General features: G+C 42.7%; 1 protein-coding gene across 2 annotated transcripts; it reads right to left on the reverse strand.

The window, feature by feature from the left end:
- Nucleotides 1-1681: 1681 nt before the first annotated feature.
- Nucleotides 1682-25953, reverse strand: CCNF (cyclin F). 2 transcript variants are annotated; one of them, XM_079952380.1, is made up of 17 exons: nt 25762-25953; nt 22193-22347; nt 20339-20445; nt 19008-19075; nt 17388-17581; nt 15007-15060; nt 14104-14208; nt 13384-13461; nt 12491-12642; nt 11292-11456; nt 9576-9699; nt 7913-8093; nt 7479-7566; nt 6189-6288; nt 4671-4795; nt 3823-3992; nt 1682-3433 (listed from the first exon to the last, which is right to left on the reverse strand). In XM_079952380.1, the coding sequence occupies exons 1-17, from the start codon at nt 25772-25774 to the stop codon at nt 2997-2999; spliced, it is 2316 nt and encodes a 771-aa protein (XP_079808506.1). In that variant the 5' UTR covers nt 25775-25953; the 3' UTR covers nt 1682-2996. The 2 variants fall into 2 exon arrangements, with proteins under 2 accessions (XP_079808506.1, XP_079808507.1); XM_079952381.1 differs by lacking the exon at nt 25762-25953 and adding an exon at nt 23780-23938.
- Between the last annotated feature and the right edge of the window lie 303 nt (nt 25954-26256).

A 26256-nucleotide genomic window follows, 5' to 3' on the forward strand; every position in this document is an offset into this window, starting at 1 on the left:
TCTTCCCTCTGTGCTCCTCAGTGGTCATTCCTCTGGTCACTGCTGTGGATACACATCAATAACTACCAGCACAAGTTTACTAGGAGGGAATGAAGTATCCTCCTCAAGGGTAGACAAGGATTCTTCAACAAAATGGCAATTCTTTATACAGACACTGCCCACAACTGTAGCACCACACAACATTCTGGAGGCATAACAACAGCTGCTTGGCATTGCTGGAATACTTTTTTTAAAAGTACAGTAGCTTTTCCTGCAGTTGCTGGGACCTGCAAAAATGACTGAGAAAGGATGCTGCCAGCAGGCGTCCATTTTTTTAAAGAGCTGTCCGTCATGAGGTCTTATCTGCATCTCTCCAGCCCCCACTGTTTTGCAAGTTGGTCTTCCCAATACGGTACTTATGTTATACACAAATGCTTACTAAATAAATCCCAGACCAGAATGGTCTGGTTACTAAACCTAAAATACTTCCTTTCCTAAAAAATCAAAATGGATTCCAGGATGGCTTCCAAGTTTTTTTTTAAAAGCTAATAAAAACAATGAACAACTGAAATACATGAACAGGAAGATTTTTGGCTGCTATCCCAGAGTAACGTTGGTACCAGTTGCCTCAAAAAGGGGTTGCATAGCTGAAAAAGCTAGAAACATGAAGCTGCCTTATAGTCAGACCATTTCTCCAACTTGCTCAGTACGGTATTGTCTATACTTGCTGGCAGCAGCTTCAAGAGTTTTAAATCCAAGTCATAACTGGAGATGCCAGGAAATGAAACTGGGACCTTTTCTCTGCATGCAAAATAAGGTCTACCACTTAGGCTATAACTCTTTCCATCAAGGCTATAGTCCATACCTGTTAATATAATTCCTCCAAAATATTTTCCAGTTTTTGGCTATGCAGAAAAGTCAATCAATCTTTGTGTAAGATACCTGTCGCTTTCCCATCAAATACCAACAGCAAGTCTGCTGAAGTACTGAAAAGTGATTGTTTGGTAATAATTCTTCCCTGAAAATAGCCACCCACGTAACCTACAACCCACATGTGAAAATAGATACCCCCACCACTGGGGACAAATATGTTCTAATATTTTACTTTAAAAGTGGGGAGACGGGTACCACCTTAAGAGAATTCTGTAATGTGAGCCTTCACTCTCACCAAAACCACAGCCTAAGTCAAGTGGGCAGATCTGGAATTGTATATCTCTGGGAGATTTGCTGGTGGATCAGCATAATACCCCAGATTTTGATGGCAGTTTAGCAACAAGATCCCCATGCCCCGCCCCCAATCAGGTTGCTGAAATAACAAAGCTTGGGCAACCAGGAATGGATTTGGGTATAGGACTTTGAACAAAGATCACTTCTGGTACTCAAAACATACCTTGTGCTAAGCAGCTTCTGTGCAGGTAATTTCTTCCAGCTTTTAAACTGATTTTACCAGATGCAGCATACCTTAAGATACTGAATTCTGATGGGCAGCTAACAAACCTTACTAAGTAAATAAATGTGTCTTGTGTCTCCTTGCTATCCACCTGCTATGTTTCCAAGAGGTGCGGATCAATAAGCAAATTAATCATATACAGTAGCTTTTCCTTTGCCAGTGATAAGACAGTCTTATCTATGGAGATCCTCTTGTAGTTTTTATTAAACACCTCAGAGAACTCTCTGTCCACTGAATAAAGTCAGGAGTCTGTTATATTTTTAAAAAATTGTTTTTTATAAAAAAACATCACTAGCCAACATGAACTGTCATTGACATTACCTTCTGAAGAAAAAAAGAGAGAAAGAAATCATTTAAGCCTGTCCAGTGTTTTTCAGATTCATGTAGTTAATTCCAAACACACAAGTTTTGTACCTGGGTATACATTCTAAGGAGGCATAATTGAAAGAAGGAAGCCAAACCTTATTTTGCGTCCCTGTTCAGAATCCTTAATACCAGTACAATTGTCGCAGAGGGTTGCAGGCACTATTTCAAAGTTTTGCACATGTTGGTGGTTTGGTCTAATGGAAGAACATTCAAGTCCACATGTCCAAGCTATTGGCTTCAGACTTTTAGTGTGATCAGCTTTGTAAGACGGATGGTTCAATCCATAGATCCCATGAACCAAATGAGCTTTTTCGGACAATGGGACAACTTAAGTGGTAACAGTTAATTCAAGTAAAATTAATTTCCATCATCAAACTTCTGTGTAGCAATAATTTTTCAAGCACCACTGCAATTAGAGCAGAGGTAGAACCTTAACAATTTAGTAATCAAAGGGGCCTAGTATAAAGAAGCAGATAACAACAGAAAAAGGGAAAGGAGAAAGAATATTGAGAGGAAAATAAAGAGAAAAATAAAAAATATAGGACACTTAACCAAATTATTAGAACATATTACATCTCCCACAGGTAGCTGTTTACCGCTAGCTCACAAAAGCCACTATATTGCTTAATATGCACAGAAGGGCAAAAATAGCCCCCAGCCTTAAAACCATTCATTGGTAAACAGGTTCACTTTGCTTCTTAGTAAACTACAGTAGATGCAGCTGCTTTGAAGTAGCAGAAGCAATGAAGAGGCAGTGCAGATCTCAGCTGTCAGACCAAATACTTCACAGGCAACAAAGGCCTCAGATGGGCCAAGCTCAACACCACTAACAGGGAAGTATTGGGATACTGAAGAAAGGCATTTGAGCAGAGCCAGGAATGACACTGAACCTTAATAAAGAATGCTTGATCATGTCATGGGCAGACATAGTTTGCATGGAACAGAAGGGAAGAGGGGAAAGGAAGACTTTTTTGTGGGACATATTCTGCAGGGGGAATGCCATAATTATGCCTGCTAGTGCCTGAATCTTGTTTTGGCCACAGGATAATATGGGGAAGACAACAGCAACAAGTCTTGGGGGAAATTCTTTAGGTAAACATTCAGCGAGACCAAGGCAATGCACCTCATGAGTCACCATGTACAGTGCAGCCTTCAACCATGTTTGCACCTGTTTGTTGTTAAAGTAAACAGCACCAGGACATCAGAGGCTTAAGAAGCCCAAGTTCATCTTTTCTTCTTCATTGTACTCAGCCACATTTTTCCGTTTTGCTTGCCTTCTGCTGGAGTGTAAACATAATGTTGAGTCATGAGGAGATTCGCCTTTGTTCTTGGCAGGGCCCAGAGGCTGCACTGAGGTAGCTTTTGGAGATGCTCCAAAGTTGCAATCTATAGTGGAAGTAGGGCTGGTACTGTTGACGGAAGAATAGCCAGAGCTGGCTTCAATGGTGCCCTTTGGTTGGCTGTGGTGCATTAGCCATCCCTTGCCAGCACCTGGTGGGTCATAATTATTTAGGTCAAATGTAGATCCCTCTTTGGCAATGCTCTCTTCATCACTGGAGTCTTCACAACAGCCATAGCAGTGTTCTTCAGGGCCTGTACAGACCACAGTTACATCCAGAACTCCGCTTGGAGCTGTAACTATACAGAAAAGTTGGTTGAATATACCCTACTGAAAAAAATCAAGACTAATATTTGTAGTGCACTTTAAGTGCCCACTTTTTGTGCTTTAATTCTGTCAAAGTTTACCCTCTTACAGTAAAATGCTAATGTTTAGCTTTGATAACCCCCTAAAAAAACCTCTTCTCACACATGAAATTAGCTTAGCAGAGCTAAATGCTTTTCAACCAACATGCCAGTTTTCTATGTTGAGCAAGGTTTTGTTTCTGAAGTGAAGCATTCAAACATTCAGTCTCAAGTATTACTATTCCACTGCTTGATTGTGTGCCCTAAATTCAACCCCCACCCACCCCAAATGCCAGACGGTAATACCCCCAAATAACACACCTCCTCCCAAAAAAAAACCTTACCATCTCCCTCCTTCTCTCCTTCACTTTCTTGATCTCCTTCATAGCCAGAGCAGGAATCCAAGCTCCAGTCCAGGAAGTTGTCTAGAAGGCTCTCCTCCTGGTTGGACAGTTCAGCTGTTGGTGTCGTTACAAAGCTTCCCCTGTCTTCCTGGATGCTGTCTTCTCTTCTCCTGTGGAAAGAGTATCTATGACCATTAATAAAATACTGTCAAAAGGGGGAGAGAAAATGGGGCCTTGGATCAGCTTTTCCACAGTCAGTGCTCAAAGTTGAGTGTTATGCTACCCTACTTCTTTTCAAGCAATCATAAAACCATTCCCGTCCTTTCCATTAAGCACAACCTAGTCTAATAGTAAGCAAGCCTATTCTAATAGTAAACAAAACCACCACCACCAATTTTGAGCACTATCTATAACCAGCTAGTTATTTGACACATGGAACCTTTTCTTGGCTGGACCTGGAAAGCTAGGAAGATTCCATTTTCAACTGTTTGCTGAGCTGCCCAGCACTGATAGCTTGCAAGAGGGCAGTACAGTTAACACAGTGGTAGACCACATGGCTTTGGATTGCAACTCTAGGAAGGGCTGAAAAAAGCCCCTTGGTTTAAACTCCCAGAGGAGCTTCTGCCGGTCAGTGTAGACATATTGAATTAGGTGGAGTCCAGCAACATCTGGAGGGCCGCATGCTCTCCACCCAAGAGATGAGCCATGCAGAGTAGCAGCTGAGATCCATGCTAGGGGTGGTAGAAGCCAATACTCCAGTTTGTACAAGGTTACGAATGCCAGAGGACTTGTCTAGTAGTCAGTGAATACCCCATCCCATCCAGGTAAAACAGAGGGACCAGACTTGCCTTTTAGTTCTCTTTCCCGATGGAGAAGTGAGAAATGTTTCCACTGTGTTCATGTACAAGGAGTCGGGCTCTGGATCTTCATGTTTCACTCCTAGCAGCGAGCAGAGCTGGCTGTAATTCATCACCTAAGACAAGTGAGCTCAGTGAGACAGCATAGCTACATGCTCTTAAAACTCATCCACTGATGCCATAGTAGTTTTCTGGATTTTGCCCTAGTCACCCTCCCCAACAAAACAAAAGCAAAGAAACCCCATACCACTCTTCTCTAAAGTACTAGTTACAAGTGCAATCTTGCACATCTTTACTTGAAAGTAAATCCATTGAACTCAACTGCGCTTAGTTCCACACAAATATAGATAGGAATGAGGCTATAATAAGTTCAACAAGAGGTTTTGTGGATGGAAATTGGCACGGGCTAGTTTTAATCAGCGAGTCTGCAAGTTAAGGGCAGGTTTCCAGTGAACCTACTTTGGATCAGGTCTGTAAAAGGAAAATATTAAAAAAATGGCATTGCGTTTTATTGGTGAATGGTAGTTTTTATTAAGTTCTTAAATATTAGATGGCTTACTGAAGGAAATGTAAAGTTATTTATCATTATGCGGACATCACGTTTTTCCTCCTAGGAAAAGATATACAGTTCTCTTCCCATTTTATTCCTCACAACAATCCTGTGGTGTAGGTTAGTCTGCCAGTCAGTGACTGGCCTACAGTCACCCAGTGAGTTTCATGGCTTGAATGGAGATCAGAACACTCGTAATCTAACACTTTATCTACACTAATATAGAGGTTCTAGAAACTTGCAGATCAACTATATTTTTAAATAGTTATGAACTCAACGATCAGCCACCAATAAGAACACACCATTTTAATTCTCCACAGTGTCTCCAGGGCCCCAGCACAGCATCACTCCAAGGACCCCAGAGGCATTGTGGGAGTATTAAAACAGTGGCTGTCAGCAAAAGTGCTTTGCTTGCTGCATATAATGGCTGCCAACCAGAGAAGGGTTTTTTCCTAGTTCCCTGTCCGGCAAGAAGCAACTTCTCCATTTCTGCTTTGGTAATGGGAAGTGATGGGAAGAATATTTTCCAGTGATTTTTCCATGGGGGGGGAATCCATTTTATAAGTTTATTAGTAACAATGAATACTACAAACACAGTATTAGGGAAAGTTTGCCAGCTTAATCGTTTTTAACTTTGCCTGCTAAAGGCTAGTAAAATAAGTATGCTGAACTAGATCACTCACTAGCACATCACATCAGAAAGTTTTCCAATGCAGACTGAAAAATTTCCAACACAAATTTGCATAGAACATGTCCCCAGAAGATCTGCTTTGTCACCAAGGGGTTCCACTCCAGAAGGTGGGCAGCCTATGACTCCACCAGACTTGGTGCTGCCCATCCAACACATTTTACTGTGCTCCATTTTCTTATAGATTTACAGTACAATCCTATAAAATGCAGTCCTGGAGAGTTCAGATACACTGGGACTCTCCCTTTCTCTTTCCCCTCAAAAGCAGTACCTCTTCTTTGCCAATTTCTTCATAGCGCTCATCTTCAAATCGTTGTTTCACAGCAGTAAGGGACACCTGCCTATAATCTTTTGGGACATCCTCATGGAAACTGGGAGACAGAGGGAGAGATTGTAAGTACACCCCTTGTTTAGAGTCACTGGATAAATTTAACAGAACCACCAAGCATTAGACAGAACCAATGGCTGCTGAAGTTTCCCTTTAGGTTTCCAAACCTGGCTTCAGACTCCAATTGTACTACTGACAGCCTTGCTCCCAGATCACCATTTTATATTTTATTCTGTGGGCACTGGAAATAGGAAGTGTCAGCAACCCAACTTGTCTTCTGGGAGAGCTTTCCAGCACTCACATTGGCAGCAAAAAGACTTAAGCAGAGCCTACGGAGGGTAATTAGAAGAAATATCTATGGCTTTCCTTAGACAGAAAGCATTGGTTTCAGCCTGATTAGCATTATTTCCATTTTTTGCAACACATCATGGGAGCTGCTGGTGAACAGTGGGTAATAAATTGAAAGATGCAAATAATTATGATAGCAATGCTATTATTATGGATCAGTCTGCGTGCAACATTTTCTAAACCCTGGTTTTGAGCCTTGTGCTTGCTTAAGCAATTAGCTACTCCCCTTTCCTGCAAACCAGCCTGTTTTTACACCTGAGCCATCCACCTGCAGCTTGCACTTGCCCTCCACTTCAGGAATACAGACCAGCTTCAGGTACTTCTAATCAGAGAAGCCAAAGAGGAAATCTGGACACCTTTCTGCATGCAAAAACATGTACTTTAACCTCTGGGCTCGTCCCTCCCTCCTAAATGGAAGACTAAAACGTATGTTGTTGACACAGCTGAGGATGTGATGAGAGAGGAGGCATCAGATGGTGCAGGAGGAAACAGAGGGGAATGAGGAGTTAACCCTTTACTATCTGCTTCATTCCCTTCTTGACAAAGAACTGTACAAGCCTGCAGTAAGGAGAGTCGTTCATATTCCTATGCAAATCTAGGAGAGCAGAAGATGCTTTTGTGGCCTGGGTGGGCCAGGCTGAGGATAAAACTTTCTAAGCCTCCCACCCCAGCTGTGAACACTATACACACTTTTTAAGTGCCCCAAGTAAAGCACACTCTTGAGCTGGCAATCAGACCAACTCATTACTTCAGATGCTGTCTGTAGGAAGTTCAAATATTATTGAAGCTGCATGTTCCAAGCATGCCAAGGAGTATTTTGCAACAGCTGGGAAGACTAAGCTATTATGGCTCCCCCCACGGTATATTGCTACCCCATTTTTTTACCATTTTTTGTGGATATTCAGTGCACAGGGTATCAGTTCTTCAAGGGAAAACCCTGTGGCTTCACATAACTGGCTTGTCCACGGATGAGCTGGAGAGAGAGAGAAAAGACATGAACAAAATAAGCAATATTGCTCACTGGTCTCTAACACAGTGTGTTATTTAACTAAACTCTCAAATGAAAGCATTCAACATAGTGACAACCAGTTATGCTCCCAAGTACTCCAATGGCCACTGCCTGAGCTCTTTGACTGAAAACTGTTCACCCAGATCCTAAGAAGCCTCCACCTCTCCAAACTGAAGCTCTCCCTGTCCTCCTCCTTGCAATCAGTTTAACCCCTACAGCAGGAGAACCAGACAAGAGCTAAAATGGGACTATTTCGCTGGATATTGTTCCCCAAAAGATGCCCGAATTAATTCAGCAGGAAAATTGTTACCTTGCTTGTGCAATACTTTGGCCAGCAGCAAGGCCGCTGCAGACAAACGGGCAGGAGAGTATATGCAAAGGCCTGTGTTTAAGAGTGAAAGTTCACAAATGAAGCTGTAGAGATGCACAGTTCTTCTTTCCAATGGGATTATGTTCAGCAGCACTTCCTTGTAGTCCAGAATAGTAGGTATCTTTTAAAAAGTGGCAGATAGAAGAGGTTACTTAAGGCCGACATACACAGGAACTATGCAACACGGTGTACTGTTCCAAGAACACCCTCTTTGCTAAAAGTTTGCTATTCAATGCAAACAAACAAACAAACTTCTTATTAAAGTCACATGCATTTTATTATTTACATTTCTATCCCATTTTTGAGGTGAGGGTTACTCAGTTTTTGTTACCAGAGTTGTGGGTACCAGAGTCTGTTAGTGAATATTAGAAACTAATAAATGGTAGTATTTAGATAATATTTAGGATACGATGGGAAAATACAAGCTGCAGAACTGTGCCAGACAAAGAATTCATGGTTAGCTTATACAAACCAGCATGGCTGGGCTAGCTAAGTACCTAGCGATTAAGAGACATTGGCAACGCAAAAGAACTGTTCTCCCCAAAGAGTGGATAGAGGCGGAACTGGCAGGCTGGCAAGGGATGAAGGGTGCATGATGTCACAGAAAAATGTGTCCTTTTTGAAATCTAAAGGTGTACTGGGAACAAGGAGGAGGAAGGAGGCAGAATTCCATGCAGTGCTAGCTGGATGAGGCTGCACTGAGAGACTGGTAGCCATGACTGACTGCTGCTTTCAACCAAGATTGCTGAAGCTAGCAGAGGGGCAATGAGAGACTCTGGGGATATGATGTTCTACACCTTCCATTGAAGATTCAGGTATACATATGTGTACAATAAACCATAAATCAACTCACTGCCATATCTTTATACATTCCAAGATGTACATCAAGAGTTGAAAGTCAGCTGGAAGACAATCACTCACCCGAAATCAAGGCTCTTGATCCAGCACCGTTTTATGCTAAGATAAGGGATCATTATGAACACTGACTATTCCCAAAATGTATGCCAGAGCACATTGGTGTGGGTGCAGGTACCAAAACAGATAGAAGCAAGGGAAATATGGAAAAATAGCCAATTATTAATTATGAACTCTTAGTCCAGGAGGCCAAAGGCCTATCTAAGCAAAGCTTTCACCAGCCAAGAGGCCACCAGGAAGGGGACTAAGCAGGTCTCCCTCAGAAGAGTGTTCAGGACATGGGCACAACCACTGAGAATGCTCCATCCAAGCAGAGGAAGTTCTCTCCAAAACTTAGGAGGCAATATTTCAGTCCACAAGAGAACTTGTGAGCAGACCTCAGACTTGTTCAGTCCCTCCCCTCAAATTACAGGGCAGTATGAGTGAGCTGAATGAGTGGTCTCTCAACCCCGCAAGATAATCTGCTTTCCAAAAGCACAGATAAACTAGCTATTCATCTTTACCACCATCAGGAATATATCAGGTAAGAGGAAGCCAAGAGCAATACAGAATTACAAGAGGAATATCCCCTAATTTGCAAGGTAGTTCACGGAAAAGGCAACGTAAAAAGCAGACCAGCATTTATTTAGTCAGCATTGCATTAATGGCAGCTAGATTAGAAAGGCTCTCACCATCTCTACAAGCTTACCTTTATCTTTCCTTCCAGGGCAGAAATGATCTCCGCCATCATCCTGACAAGATCTTCATATTTGTATGTGTTGTCTGTTAACCAAACAGCTTCCCGTATTGTCAGAATCTCTTTGCTGATAAAACTGTAACAAAAGATGGATTATCACCAAGGCCCAAACACATAGTGGATCTGTTTACTCATCCAACGCCAGATAGAATGGACAAGTCTCTTTCTGTGTATGTACACACATTATTTAAAGAAGCAGTTAAACCGGTAAAAGCTGATCTGCTGGTCTGATTTGTAAGGTTACACTGGAGAGCATCTGGGAAACGTGAAGAAATACTTTTAATCTCAAAGCAGGAATGCAAAATACCAGCGGTGGGCATCAGCTCTGTGTGGTCTCCAAATTACAAGGCAAATCAGGGTAGTTTCTCAGGTTTCTGAGTCAGATCACACTGTTGACAAGGTATGTCAAGGTGGATCAAGGATTTCCTAAGCTTCTGAGGGGCAAAGTAGCCTTGGCTGCCCTAAACAACAATACACAGTAATTGTTTCCCGCACACTGAGAAACTAAACCAAGCAGACTAAGAAAACGATCATAGCTCAAGAAGGGAGGACAGTTCTAACTTTTAATCACAAAAATAATTAATCATTCTTTTTCCAGGCACTCCAATCAGTTAATCTGAGATCCCCACTGTATCCCCCAAAATCAGTTAGGGACAGCACCTCACCCATGACCCTTGGGGCAACAGGTGCTTGCAGGTGTGACATTTTCCACACCCCAGTCTTTCCTGAGGACCCATGCTGCCCCACCCTATGGTTCCATTGTACCCATCCCCAGTGTGGTCTGCCCTGTAGGAGAACAACAGCAGCTGTCATTGTGAAATTGAGCAGGTTCCATATATTCAGAAGGTATGACCATGCCTGCAAATCGCAACCAGCTCTTGTAGAAGATGAAGTCACTTTTCCTTTGTTATTAAAAAATAACATTTTAAAAGTGCCCTGCAGCTAACAGGGTGGATAAAAATCAATGATTTTAAAAAAAAAAATTGATTTTTTTTTTTTTGTTTTAAATTGGATTTTTTAAATAAAACTTTTGGAGGAAAAATCTTTCTAAAAATAGTTTTCTATTTAAGTTACATTATAGCCCAAAGGCTATTTATCAGGAAATAAGGATTTGTTTTAAGTATTTCATGTCTGCTAAAACTCAGTCTAAGTTTTTTTAAAAAAAGTTTAACCACAACAGTTAACAAACATGGATACATATGCTATAATGTTATTACGTTAGTTAAATAAAATGTTATTAAGGAAATGATTTTTTTCTCCTTCCAATAAAGTACAGCAGAAAAGTTGTCCAAATATAAACAGTTAGCTTATTAAACCTCACAATATTTCCATAATTATCTGTCTATGTACTTCTAATAGTATAACCAAATCAGTAATAACTGTAAAAACTACTCTGAAATTTTATTCCAAAAAGGAAACCTTCATCTGGTTGTAAATATTAAGATTATACCAGCAAGAATGAGTCTTTCTGTAAAAATAAATAAATGATTTAAATCAAATCTTACTGACTAGTGATTTAAATTGATTTGACTTAAATCAAATCCACCCTGTTAGCTAGTACTGCTACAACTTTCAGAAAAACTTTGCAGACCATAATTTTGTCCTGTAGGTACATTCCTCATTAAGAAGAGCCCAGCCATCACTACTGCCAATAGTCAAGTTACTCACCGTGTACAAATAACCATGCAAGCAATCCCCAAAAGCTGAAGACAAGCCCGGGATACAGGTCTTATTTTTAAGTACCGGTCCACACACCCCACTGTCATATGGAGACAGAGGCTTGAGAAATCCTTCATGGTGGCCACTTCTACCAGCCAGTCAATCAGAATGTACCTAAACAACAGGAGCAGCCATTTAAAAGCAAGCAGACTATAGCTGAGCTATCAACTTCATTCAACTACAACTACATATGTGAGTTGCTGTTCCTCCAAAAGGAGCTGGGAGCAACATACGACAGAAGAGAAAACAAGACACGAGATGAATAAAACACATGCAAATAACTAGGATATAACTAGGATGTAATGAATGTTCTTTCATTACAAATAATTATAACTAAAAATTGAACATGCTGGGATCCTCGATTGAAGCCACATTTTAATGCAATAGTAACAAGAGAATGAAGCACATCCATATTATGGCTTGGAGCAGTTTTTTACAGGCCAGTAAGTTTTCAATCAAATCTATGAGTGCTTTTTGCCATTTAGAGTGTTGTTGTGGGATGGGGGTGGGGGGGAGGCAAGCAAAACAATGCCAGATTGGCATGGTCCAAACCGCCACCAACTGGAGAGCTTAAATGCTATATTGTAAATAATTCTCTTTTAAAAGCAGATCACTGTAGCTCAGGTGTGGGGAACCATTGGCACCCTAGATGTTGCTCAACTACAACTCCAGCAAGCATGGCTAATGCTGAGGGACGTTGGGAGTTGTTGTTCAGCAGTATCTGGAGGGCCAGAGGTTCCCCCACACCCACTCTAGCTAATAGTTGATGTAAGCGCATTAAAGTAGTGGGCAGAAACAATGGGAGGGGGAGATAGCTTACGGCTTTCCTTCCACCGAGTATAACACATAGTTGAACCAGACAGAAGTAAACTCAGCTCCTTAGCAGTTTAAAATATCTTTCAATATCTACTAGTTTTTTTAAAAGTTATATATTTGTTCACCTGTGTGTCTTTTCCTGTAGGTGGCAGTGCTCCCCCCCCAAAAAAAGAGCAATTAAATTCCCAAAAAGAAAACCCACCCTGTAGCAACCTAGCATTCTGCACAGCATGCTATGGAGAACTATAATACAAGCATCTGGCAAAAACAACTTAGCAAGCAGCCTTTTCTGCTTCAGCAAACAATTCCCTCAGCCTATCCTATGACTCTACCTCATTGTCTCGTTCATTCCCTTCTGAACAGTGAAGATGCTCTGCTTGCTGAGAGGGAGGGAGGCCTGGAAGAGCTGAGACACCATCTCATTGGAGGCTTTTGTTTCCAGCCCTAGTTGGTTTCCATTCCCACAAGCTTTGGCTAGAGCAATCTGTGTAACAGAGAGAAAAAGAACACAAAACAAGAGGGAAAATAGCTCATCTCCAGAAAGAGCTAGTTCTGCTTTTTCTGAGACACCAATAATTCAAGTAATAGTTGATGCACTTGGCTTATTTTAATGACACCATCTTCAATATTTTGGGGAAAGCAGGGCTGGGGACAATAACTTGTCCTAAGGGGACCCGCAATAACTAATAATGCCTGCTTTGGTTCTTCCATTCATTCTGCCATCTGCAGGCACCATTTAAAAAACCACCAAAGTACACAATATAGCATCACTACAAGCACCGTGGGAAATTAAAATAGCAGAAAACTTCTCCCACCCAGTCAATGGTGCCAGGTAAGCTCATTGGCTCAGGATCCCACTGAGCAGCACCATGCTATAGGCACAATCACATCTCGAATCTGCCCTGAGGGGGAAAGAGTTTTAAGTGTGGCCGCATTAGAATCAGCATTAACTGTTCATAATGAAAATAAATTATGGGACCACCTGAACCTCAAGTGCTGCCTGAACCCTTATATCCCAACTAGATCACAGAGGTCATCTGCAGGAGTGTTATTCCCCAAGTTGGCGAGACTCGTGCGACAGCAAATAAGAAAGAGTATTTAGTATTATTGACCCAGTATTGTGGAATACTCTGCCAAGAGGGATCCAGCAGGTACCTTCTGCTTCAACATTGAAAGCAGTTGGACAAAGTGGGGAAAAACAAAGATTCAGGAGTGACACTCTTACCTGGGCTTCCCAAGAGCCCTTGGCTGCATAATCCCTGAGTTTCCTGAGGCTTTGAAGGTATCTACCAGGGTCTGACATCTACAAGGAGGAATGGAAGCAAAGTAAGATACTGCATATTTTGTGTTATTAACAAACTATCTTCCCTTTCGTACTTCCTATACAGTGGTACCTCGGTTTTTGAACGTCTCCGTTGATGAACATTTCGGTTTTCGAACACTGTAAACCCGGAAGTAAATGCTTCGGTTTTTGAACATGCCTCAGAAGTCGAACATGCCACGTGACTTCCGTATTGAGTTTTTGGTTTTCAAACGTTTCAGAACTCGAACGGTCTTCTGGAATGGATTAGGTTCGAAAACCGAGGTACTTGCAAATTTGAGGACCGCTGTTCAGAATTAAACTGCGACTCCCAAAGACACACACCACTTTCTCAGCACTGATACAGTATTTACTTGGGAGATAGACCATGATTATGCACTTTTATTCTATCAAGGTTGTCATCACGCTCAGCCACCCACAAATGTACACATCAGCTCTCAAAAGAAGAGTTCTTCCAAGCACCCAACAACATCCAAATCCCTACACCAAGCCATGCTACTGCCTTCATTCCATTCTTCTCAACATCAGCTGTCTGAGTAGAGCAGCTATAAGACAACCATCTTTTGCCTGGCTCTTCAAGTCTTGTTTACCTGCCAGTATGATATTAGTGTCATATATACTCACAGAAGCTTTTCTGTTATTTTCCCAGAGGAGGTAGGCGCTGTGCAAGCATCCCTGCTTCGATGAGTTCTCAAACATTTCTAGAGCTTCTTTTCTTTTCTCTTCATCCTGTGAATGAGGGTGACATTTATTTATCCCCAACTATTCAGTTACGCCCGCACACAAAGCCACTGAGATCCAGTGTTCTCTATAATGGTCTCAGCTGCAAGCCCCTCCAAGGTTTAATGATTCCAATAACTGAGAAGCCTACAGTTCGGGGGAAACTGCAGCCTAAATAATTTGGTGAGCAGCATGCAAGGAAATGCAAGAAGCCCCTGCTTCCTGCCTTCCAAACCATTGTGCAAGCTTTAACTCAATAGCGTGATCCTATACGTGCCTGCTTAGAAGTCTCATTGAGTCCCAGGCAAGTGGGTTTAAGATTGTAGCCTCAGAAGCATAAAAGAAGAGAAAAAAAGTACATTTATGTTTAGAGACTGTGCAAGATTGTCTCTCTTTATTATCTGTGCAAGTGTTTCCTATCTGTAGAAAAGATATCTAAAAAACCCCAGTCTGGAACAAGACAAAATTGGTTGTTCTAATCTTTCATATTTCATCTTACTAAGCGTAAACATAACATGGTTTATATCGTGATCCAACACTTTCATTTCCGGCTGCATAGTCCATTTATATCCCACCACCACCACCACACCCACTGTCCGCCTAAAATGACAAAATCAAATATCAGTTTACCAAGAAAACAAACTTAACCAGTCAAAACCATTTAAGAATAAGATACAGATTCAACTGGCTACAGCAATCAACAGACACTCTGTTAACATGGCTTGAGTAGTTGCAAATACAAAGTCCCACAATAGATATGGGACATTTGGCATGGTAGGACAGTCACAATGGGGGTGGGGAACTTACCTCAAAGAGATTTAGGACTTTAGCTAGGCAATACAGAATTGATCCTCTCTGAGCCTAAAAGAAATGGAGAAGGGTATATTTGTTATAAAGAGAAGCCAAGTAGCAAGGATCTTCAAAGTTGCCCTACATAAGTTTTCCTTCAAACTTCCAAAGTCTGGTGGATCCCTGAACTCATCACTTTTGTAACATAACAACATGAGATCAGTTTGCCTTCCAGATTGCCTTACCCCAACATGTGCCCAGTCAACCATTTGATCGGTGGAACTGGCACCACTACAGGTGCCACATCATACCCATCCCATATTTGTAATAAATATATCATTAAGGGTGGCAGCACTTGCACTTGGGAACACCCTGCCTATTGAAATCAAGGAGGCGCCTTCAATGTACAGTGGTACCTTGGGTTAAGTACTTAATTCGTTCTGGAGGTCCGTACTTAACCTGAAACTGTTCTTAACCTGAAGCACCACTTTAGCTAATGGGGCTTCCTGCTGCTGCTGCAGCCCGATTTCTGTTCTCATCCTGCAGCAAAGTTCTTAACCTGAAGCACTATTTCTGGGTTAGCGGAGTCTGTAACCTGAAGCGGATGTAACCCGAGGTACCACTGTACTCTTTTCAGTGCCTGCTAAAAACATTCTTTTTTACATAAGCCTACCCAAATGCTTAGAAAGTTAAGGTAATTTTGATTTGTTTAAGCATTTTAACTTTCGTATGTTTTTAAGTATGGTTGCAATTTTTTTATCTTTTTGCAAACCGCTTGGAGGCTGTTTTTATTTTTTTATTTTTACAAATAAATGGCATATAAATTTCATGGAATAAATAAATAATCCAGAAATACCCTTAAGTCAAGGAGCTATTTTGCGGAATCAAGCAACAATGTTTGCAGTAAGTTACCTGAACTAGCGGGGGACAGCAAAAAGAAAGCAAGTTTTTCCCTTACTAATTCCTACTCTTTTAGTAACCACTTGTTGGTGAAGCAGATCACTTCCTTTCAGGTTTTACTTCCTTCTTCCTCCTCCAGTTCACTCAGTGTGAGCTACCATGTGGTAGTGTTACCTTCTTGGCTCCATATCAGCTACAAGCAAAACGTATACTTAGAATGGCTTTGTTTGCCATGAGTAATAAACCTTGAGTTTTATTTATCCTTTCAACCAGCAGTCTTACCAGACTATTTCTGAACACTGCTACAATATGTTCACCAAACTCCCAACATTGATGAAGGGGAACAGCATGCCTGCTCAGGGAGCACGTAGGATCAGTTCTTAAGAAGTTCTAATGCAGAGTCTGAGCAACTCAAAGAAAATTGGAAGGAGCGGGTGAGGCCCCTCATGGCATCAGTGGGGTGCCTAGACTTCATTAAGAGGAAACTATTAACTGGCTCAGGAAAGAAAGAGGAACTGCAGGACCTGGGGGGATTTGGAGAAGCAGCAACTGGGGCATGTTCACGGTTCATGGGCAGGAAGAGCTAGTGTTTAAGGATGCAATCATATACACACTTATCTGGGAGTTAGCCCCACTGAAATCCATGTGTCTTATTTCTCCAAGTAGATGTACCGTATTTTTTGCTCTATAGGACGCACTTTTCCCCCTCCAAAAATGAAGGGGAAATGTATGTGCGTCCTATGGAGCGAATGCAGGCTCCTTGGCTTCAGCAATAGCAACGTGAAGCCTCTGAAGCGCAGAGGGAGCGCTCCCTCCGCACTCCGGAGGCTTCGCATTGCTTTCGCTGAAGCCTGGAGACCAAGAGGGGTCGGTCCATGAAGCCTTTGGAGCGCAGCGCGAGTTCCCGCATAAATCCTTTCGCTGAAGCCAGGGGAGCAGAGAGAGAAAGCTGTGCAGCGCCCCTTCAGTGAAGCGGGAGGAGAAATAGAAGGGGCTCCGTTTCTCCTGCCGCTTCGCTGAAGGGGCACTGAGCAGAGGGGAGAATTTTTTTCCCTTGTTCTCCCCCTCTAAAACAAGGTGCGTCCTATGGTCAGGTGCGTCCTATAGAGCGAAAAATACAATATACAGGATTGCACTGCAAGTTAGTTTGCTTTTTTCCTGCTACCAATGGAAAGTGGGGACCAACGATGCATATCTTCCTGATATTTGAACTGAGCCCTGTCTAGGCTTTACAGATTTTCACAGGCCTTTTTCATAGTGGCTAGAAAAATGACTTTTTTTTAAAAAAAAAAAAGGAAATAATATTCTCAGGATGCTCTGTTGTATGGCTTGCAAACTCCACCCCCTACCCTCAGAAAGTAAGCACTCAGGAAAATTAAGGTGCTGTGTCTTTGGCTAGAGTGACTAATCTTTCCCTCTGCAACAGAAGCTTAAGTCTAAAGTAAGTCTTAGGTGAAAGAGAGATCTAAGTCTGAAAGCTACAAAATAAGCCAGTTTACTTTTTGCTGCTGACACTCTGCTTTGAGGCTCTCGTAGACCACAGCTTTACAGCAGCTTCCACTCAGAGACCAAGGTGGGCGAATGAAAAGCCAGACAAAGGGGGCTGCGAAGGTGTTCAGACGTTCTGCCAGGCTGAAGAAGCGAGATGCTTTTAACCCATTCACTTCTGCACGACCCTCATCAGAGACTGATACTGAAGGAGTAGAAAGGGAAAAAGTTTTCTTGAAACATGAATTGTAGCAAAGCTTGGTTCTCTATACGACTACTCCTGTCTCTATGCAAGCTGAAAATCTGGCGGTAAATGTCGGAAGACCCACTATCCTTGCAACCCTTTTTCTACCTGGCCTGGGAGAGCAGGGTCTGACTGACTCCAGGTACAAAAGCTGAGACTGCTAAACAGGCTCTTGGGCTGGGTGTTTTGTTGTGGTGGGGCTGTTTATTTTAGATCTTGTTGGGATTTATGTGGAAATTAATCAGTTTGGATGTGTATTTTTTAAAGTTGTATTTATTCCAACACTGGCTCCGGCCTGGTGGAATGCCCTGTCTCTTGAGACCAGGGCCCTGCGGGATCTGATCTCTTTCCGCAGGGCCTGTAAGACAGAGTTGTTCCACCTGGCCTTTGGCTCAGAATCAGTTTGATTCCCTCCCCCTTTTTCTTTTTCCTTTCTCCTCCTATGATGAGATTGTTCCCTAATTGTTTTAATGTTGTATCTTAATCTTTTAAATTGTATTTTAATCAACTTGTTTTTATTATTGGTTGTTAGCCGCCCTGAGCCCGGTCTTGGCTGGGGAGGGCAGGGTATAAATAAAAATTTATTATTATTATGATTGTGTATGACTGCTTTTGTTATGCTGTGGTTATGTGCTTTTTCCATGTTGTAAGCAGCCTTGAGCATGGTTTGAACTGTGGAAAGGTGGCATACAAATTAAATCATGTACGTATGTACGAAATTACTGTACATAAAACAGTGCATGTAAAGGACCAACATACCATGCAAATAGGCAACGTCAAAATGGAAAGAGAGGCACCTATTCAAGTGTTGCTGCCATTCAGAACATAAGAAGAGCCCTGCTGGATCAGGTCAATGGCCCATCAAGGCCAGAAGCCTCTTCACACTACAGCAAACCGGATGCCTATGGAAAGCCCAAAAGCAGGAGCTGAGTGGAACAGCACTACTCTGCCCACCTGGTTCCCAGCAACTGGTATTCAGAGACACAATGCCTCCAACAGTGGAGGGAGAACATAGTTGTTGGGGCTAGTAGCCTTCAATAGCCTTGGCCTCCATGAATTTCTCTCTCCACTTTTAAACCATCCAAGCTGGTGGCCATAAATTGTATAAGTCCAAACAACTCTTAGCAAATACAGTACAGAAAGGGAAAGTTCCCTTGATATGAAAATTGCAAGACCAGCATTTAGGACTATATATAGCAGAACCCTACTGCCAACTTCTTACCCTCTAGCTTATTGTTGGGGAACCTGTGGCCCTCCAGAGGATGGATTCCAACTCCCATCATTAGCAACAATGGGGGGGGGGCATAGGCTTCCCCCTCCTGCGGCAGTTACACCATACTCCCAAATATTTTCCATGCATGCATTTCCACGTATACCCATGACTTACAGCCTTCATTGTAGAGGTAGGCAATGCCCAGCTTCACAGCAGATTCAAAGTTACCCTTTTCTGCAGCCCTGCACAAATATAGAGAATTTTATGGGGGGGGGGGTAATACAGGTTTCTGAAAATTCCGGATTTTACCAAACACAGCTTAGATTCAATTCAGAAATTGGTGATACAATTGTCACTTATTCCACTGCTTGCTAAATAACCTTCCTGAGAATGCATTTTATGTGCCAACTTCTGTTCTCTGCCTAACAAAGACAGTGAGTTTCAGTAAAACCTGGTGAGAGATCTGAGTAACTGTTGGATTTGTGTTTTGAAAGACAGGGATTGCCCATTGCTTCTTTGACCCAGAAACGTATGTGTCCATCTGAGACCAGTAGCACCTGGCAGAGACCAGTCAAGTCTGCCACCTTTATTTTGATACACACCTTCTCTCTACAATATCCAGCTAAGTATCTGTTCTCAGTCTTCCCCTCCTTTGTGTTAACATCAAGGCTGATCACTATTTTATGACATTTTGGTTGGTCCTAATAAAGGTACTGTCCAACTGAGGTCTTGGATTTTTCCTCCATGTGGCCCAACACAGCTTCCTTTGATTTGTATGTGTGTGAACTGACATCCAACCTGCAACACATCACCACTGCCCATAAGACAAAGCAGGGGCAGATTTTAGTATGGCTGCACTCTCCATGTTTCCTCACTGTAAACCCAAAATACAGGTAGAAAGATTAGACCTTCTGCAGTAAGAGGATGATACCCCCAGCCTCCAATTAAACAACATGAAAGCACTAGATATTTACTGTATTTATACTGCAAAGAGATGGATGCAGTGTATTTTGTCTTAGACACTCAAAGAACAAATGGATTCTACCCATTGTAGGGGGCGGGGAGAAATCCCTCTATCTCCAAAGACAATAGTACATATTTTACCAGTGTATCCTAGAGAATGGATTGATTCATTTTTGTATTATGGATGAATGCCAATACGCTGTTTGCAGTGAAATACAAAGCAGTGTTTGTCCATCAAAACATAATAGCCTCCAAAATATAGGTAGGCAAGAAGTTCCACACAGAGGGTGCCACTCCTCAGGTCCTTTTCTTGCATTACTCCAGCAGTTTGCAAAAAAGATTAGCTGAAATATCTGCTTTTTCCAGAGAAAGAGATCTCAGTTTAAGGCTCTGATTTAAAGGGCAGACAAGCACACAGAGCTCTCGAATAGCGCAGTTCATGGCTGAATAGTTGACCACCACCCCCTGAAAATAATAAGTGTCTGATCTTTGAACATCTAATTCTCCTTAATCTTGAGGTTTCTAAAATTCGTAGGAGTTACCTTTCAAACATTTTCAAGTTGCTGGGAGAAGGCCACACATCTTGAAAACTTGCACAGGCCCAAACACTAGCATGGTTATCTACAAGGTACTTAAGATGAGAGTGAACCTAGAAGAGAGACAAGCAGGTAATTACAACAAAAGGGCTTCAAAATGGCCCTGCTCACGGTCAATTAACCCAAAGACGGTGGCACAGCACTACACTTTCCATTTTCAAGCAATGAGGTCCAAGCTAGATATTATATATCAGGGGCTGTCAGCATGGTGCCCGTGAGCACAGTGGTGCCCTTGAAGTCTTTCCCTGGCACCCCTCCCACCCACTGCCCCCTAACTTGTTAGGTGGTGATGACTGTTACTTTTTTTCTTCCTTGAAAGGTTCATAAAACTAAAAAAGGAAGTTGGAAGAATGACACTCTTTCCCACTTTCTCTCCCAGCTCTATGTGCTTTTCAAAGCTCAGATTAATTCTACTGGCTTTCCTGGAAACTGCATGTGCAAATACTCAGAAATCCAAATATGCCTGTGGGTCTAAAAGGGCTGGCGACCCCTGTGTGAAATGCATGCATTAAAATGTGCTTATCTTTTCTGTAAAGGAAAAGTCAGACAATCAGGACTGTGGCATGTAGGGAGGGGGAATCAAACCTCCTCTATGCAATGCTGTGGGCAAAAATTGCTCCCTCATTCCAACTCTGTTACTTCCTGTGAAGGGTGAGCTGTTAACCATATTCCCATAGGACCCTCGCCACCATATAAACGAAGCATTAACACTTAATTTACAGTATGAACTAATCTAGCCCTGAAAGCTGAAGACGTTCCAGCTTCCAAAAAACTATTACATAACTCCAGAGCCCCAACAGATGTTAAAATCCTAATATGAGGACTCAACTTTGCTGTGACTCCAAAAGACAGAGCAATCCACAACAGACTTTAAATTCGGCTCAGAAACTTGACTTGGGGAACATGCAGATACCCAAGTGTCAGTAATAACAGGTGGCCAGATCATATAACATTGATAGTGTACCATCTGCACTGGCTGTCAGTGGGTTTCTTAAACCAACTTAAAGGGCTCGTTTTAATGGTTAAAAGCCCCAAACGGCTTGGGTCCAAATTATCTGAAGAACAACCTCCACCCATACTAGTCTGGCTGTAGAAAGAGAACAGGAGGAAAAGCTTTACTCCAACTCCCATCAGCTTCAGCCAGCATGGTCAATGGTCTGGACTGATGAGAGCTGTAGTCCAACAATATCTGGAGATCCTCAGGCTTCCCCAGCTCCAGGCTGACCATTTAGGATTCATTTTTCCTGTCTTTTAATGATTTTATTGTTAGACAGCACTATATTTTAATCACATGCTGCCTTGGGAGGATTCTGTAAAGCTATTCTAAATAAATTACAGTATTTTTCCATGTATTGGACGAGGTTTTTTTGACACAAAAATCATGTCAAAAACCTGGGGTCATCCAATACACGGATAGTGGCACGGGAGGGAGATGCCGCTGCGAGCGGGGAGCGATCTGGGGGCGCTGGCTGAGGCGCGCAGCTCCCCCCATGCTGCTGCGCATGGGAAGCACTCCCTGGATCGTTTCCTGTGTGCAGCGGCATGGGGAAGGTGCCCTCTGGCCAACTGGCTGGAGCGCAACTTCCCTCGAGGGAAAGACACTCTACCTGCGTGCAGGAAATGATCTTGGGAGTGTTTCCTGCCCACATCTGTGTGGCGGGAGAGGCTCAACAACTTTGGGCCATCTCCCCTCATTTTCTTAAAACTGAGTCCCCCAAAATGGGGGGTGGGGTGCCTTATACATGGGGGCATCTAATAGATGGAAAAGTATGGTAGTATTCCTGCAGGGGTTAAACTTACAGCTCGGAGGGAAAGGATGTCTTCAGCAGGCAGCCCCTTAAGAACATGAAACAGAACATCTTCCGGGAGGCACAACAGCGTCAGGACTCTGGGTCTCTTCCTCATTCTTCGCTTCGAAGGGACAGAGAAGCACCTGGAGCACCTGCAGTGGGTCACTAAAGCAAGCGCAAGGTATTTCATCAGACAAGAGGTGCAAACATAGAGGCATGCATCAGAATAAAAATCAGCATGTCTGTGGCTGGCAGTACATTCTGTGCTCTCCAGCAGAAGGAGGACAGAAAAGACCACATCACAGCTTGTTCCAGCTGGACTCTACACACTTAAGTTCATTTATGATAAACCACCCTGTGGGAAGGGTGCTAAATGGCTCTTTATATACCAGTATTGTTTGTTGCTTGTTTTAATAATGTAGCTTAATGTTTGGCAAAACGTTTGGGAGGATTTGTATGCGAAAACGTTTTGATTTTTGTTTAATGACTTAATATTTGTTTTCAGCTTTTCCAACAACAGTGCTGAGCCCAAAGCTCAAAACAGCAACATCAGTATTAACAATTACAAACACTGCAATCCTATTAAAACACAACATATAAATAATGCAAAAACCAAAAGAATTATGTGGCAAACGATACAGCCAAGTACAAACTGATAGTGATTCAAAATATCATAAATAGCTACTGAACACCAGCTCTGTGCCAGTTGATAAAAGCAGTAAATAAAGGTGGGATATAAATACTACTAATAATAATGCAACATATTTCATCGGCTCAGCTGGCTGTAGAAATGTTTAGGGTGAGATATTAGGACAAATAAGGATCAGTATTCTTAGCCTGGGATATCAGTAACATGTAATCCCCAAAACTGTTTGGCTGGTGATTTGTAGAGTAGATCACTCCATTCACACATGCTTAAGAATGTGCTGCACATTTAAAGGATATCAACTCAAGAGAATTACAGTGCAGTCTTAGATAGGTTCACTCAGAAGTTAAGCCACATTGAGTTCAAGGGAAGTTACTCCCAGGTTTAAGAGATAGTGTGGTGTAGTGGTTAGAGTGTTGGACTAATATCTGGGGGTCAAGGGTTCCTAGTCCCCACTCTGCCATGAAGCACATTGGGTGACTTTTCTTAGCCTAACAGACCTCACAGAATTGCTATGTGGATAAAATGGAGGGAGGGAGAACCAGGCATCCCAGCATGATCTTGCTGGAGCAGAGGTGCACAACCTGCAGCCCTCCAGATGTCATTGGACTACACCTCCTATCACCCCTGATCACTGGCTATGCCCCCTGGGGCTGGTGGGAGTTGTAGTCCAGAAACATCTGGAGGGCTGCAAGTTGCGCACCCTTTCTTTGGAGAAAAGATGGGATATAAATGTAATAAATACGTGCATACAGGATTGCAACTTCAAGCATCTCTTGCACCATCCCATTTAAATCAAAGGGATCTGAAACATGGAATGACACTGTAATGCCATTTCTTACTTTCGTAAATAACCATAGACAAGCAAATCAAAATGTTGCAGAATGTATGAATGGCACATAAAGAAAAATTGCATAATTATGCCATTGGGAGTCAAAATGTAGCACCCACCTGTAGAAGCAGAAGTGGTTACTTTGCCTGCCAAACTATCCTAATTCTGTATGAAGTTAATAGATATATGCTTTTATACAAAAAGCAAAATATTGATTTAAAAAACCAATCCACTTTAAGGGAAGCTGTTGATAGAAGTTTCCTCTTCTTTTTGATAACAGTTTTAAGCTATTCATGTAACCTGCATAAATATCAGTACAAAAATTGATCTGTTGTTTTTGTCTATGAAGTCTAAAAACTGTTGTGCTTCTGACCCACAAAACACAAGAGAATTAGAACAGTTCTCTTTAAAATTGCTTTAAAAAACCCAGGCATTTTTCGATTACCATTTTTCAGACAGAATATCCTACCCCAACACTTTTGCCTCCTAATAATAATAATCCTGGCTTTTAAAACTACCCATTGCTTTTGGGTCCGATGCGGGGGATCCAAGGGACCGCAACAAGCACGAAGTATTCTGCAATTGTGTTTCATTCACATGAAAAAGCCTCAAGCCAATCCCCAGCCACTGCATTCAACTCCTGTCCCACTATAGGCTCCGCTTCCTTTTTAAATCCACCCGCCCAAATTACCGGGGCGCCCTCTCCTTGAGATTTACATTTTTTTAAAAAATAAACCCCGGCTTCGTTTTGTTTTGGGCAAAAGCAGGAGAGAAAAGTCGGGAAGGAAACCTGAACGTGTGAAGCAGGTCCCACTTAGACTGCCTAAAAACAAATTGCTTTGCAACGCACAGCCTGCGCGAACTGTTGAAGCAGTTTGAAGTTTTTACTAGCTGAGCTAGCAAAACAGAAGCCATTTGGGGACAATTCTTTCACACATGGAAGGCGAGGTTAAGATAAGCAGTTAACTAGCAGTCCCCACTTTCTATTAGCCTAGATACCTTTCCACCCCATTCATATTTTATCCATCATTCCAAAATTTAAGTGCCTAGTACTTCCGGTGTCTCAATAGAAAGTATGTGTAGTATAAATGAAGCCAATTCAGATTCATGGAGTGTTATCCTAAATTGGCAGGCATATATAATATGCATATATATGGGACGGGGGCGAGCTGGCTAGAACCCGGAATGACAATTACTTGGAACTAAGCCTCACTTCCATTCTGAAGGAAATCAGCCCTGAGTGCTCACTGGAAGGACAGATTCTGAAGGTGAGGCTCCAATACTTTGGCCACCTCATGAGAAGAGAAGACTCCCTGGAAAAGATCCTGATGTTGGGAAAGATGGAGGGCACAAGGAGAAGGGGGCGACAGAGGACGAGATGGTTGGACAGTGTTCTCGAACATGAGTTTGACCAAACTGTGGGAAGTAGTGGAAGACAGGAGTGCCTGGCATGCTCTGGTCCATGGGGTCATGAAGAGTCGGACACGACTAAACAACAACAAGCCTTACTTATTTTCTTCTAAATAAGAGCTGGATCCCTTATGCAACAGGATTTCCGAGTAAGGACTGAATTGCTAATCAAGCTCTAAAACTAATAGGACTTAATTAGGCCCGGAACTAGTATCCTGTCATATATTTCAGTGACTCCATTTTAAGCATAGCTGTCTTGATCCAGCCCTGCGTAAGTATAGAAGTGAAGCCTTAAACCATACGACCATATGTTAAACCTGCTAAGAACTACGGACCACTAGATTAAAAGGGATTTACTTCCCTAGTAGGAGTATTTTGGGCTGCACCTCTTTCAACGCTTACATAGGAGAAAGCCCCCTTCAGCCTAGAGGGGGCATTACTTTCCCGGCACTAGTAACCAGGATTTTGGCTCAGTAGCTCACAGGTAATCGCTACGGATAAATCCCAGAGATTGTGACCAATTCATTAATTATTAGTTACTAATTGGACCCCCAAACCCCAATTTACACCGGAGCAAAATGGAGGGAACATCCAGGTTTGCTCAGTCAGATCTACGAAGCACCCCCGTTTAAAGACACCCACCCACCCGCAAAGGCTACCCAGGCCTGACGCCCCGGGGATGGGCACTCACCACCCGCTTTCATTCCCGCTGCTACGCCTGTATCTTCGGGGAGCGCGGAGTAGCGCGGATCTACCGCCAAGTAGCTAATTCGTAGTAAGCGCCAATACGGCGAGTGGGAGGAGTCCCAATTAATCCCGCCCCTCCCCTCTCAAACTCTAATTCAGCAAAAAGAAAGCGCCTTCCTTTCAAGCCTAAAGCCCCGCCCCGCCTACGAAGGGACTAACCAATCGGCTGTGAAAGCGCAAAACCTGAGTCCGAACCCCGCCCTTTCCTTTCTTTCTTTTAAATCCCCCGCTCCCCGTGCATCACGCCTAGCAACCGCGCGCCCTCTTTTTCAAACCCATCCGGGCTTGTGATTGGATAGTGGGCGGAGCAAAGAACGTGGTTGGGCAGGGACCGGGAAGCCGGCGTTTGCGGAGGCCGCGGGATGGTCATTGGACCAGCCGCGATGCAGATTCGAATTGGGGGGCGGTTGACGGTTCGAATGCCTCGCCGTGAGTTGCG

This window comes from Podarcis cretensis (assembly GCF_951804945.1).
Source record: "Podarcis cretensis genome assembly, chromosome: 14".
Taxonomy (NCBI): Eukaryota; Metazoa; Chordata; class Lepidosauria; order Squamata; family Lacertidae; genus Podarcis; species Podarcis cretensis.

What these genes read in the sequence shown, in the direction of transcription:
- CCNF (XM_079952380.1), bottom strand. An exon ending in AGGGCTCTTGGGAAGCCCAG is followed by an intron (nt 12,643 to 13,383) that starts GTAAGAGTGTCA and finishes TCTGTTACACAG; the next exon opens with ATTGCTCTAGCCAAAGCTTG. An exon ending in CCCTGGAAGGAAAGATAAAG is followed by an intron (nt 8,094 to 9,575) that starts GTAAGCTTGTAG and finishes ACTTTTTAAAAG; the next exon opens with ATACCTACTATTCTGGACTA.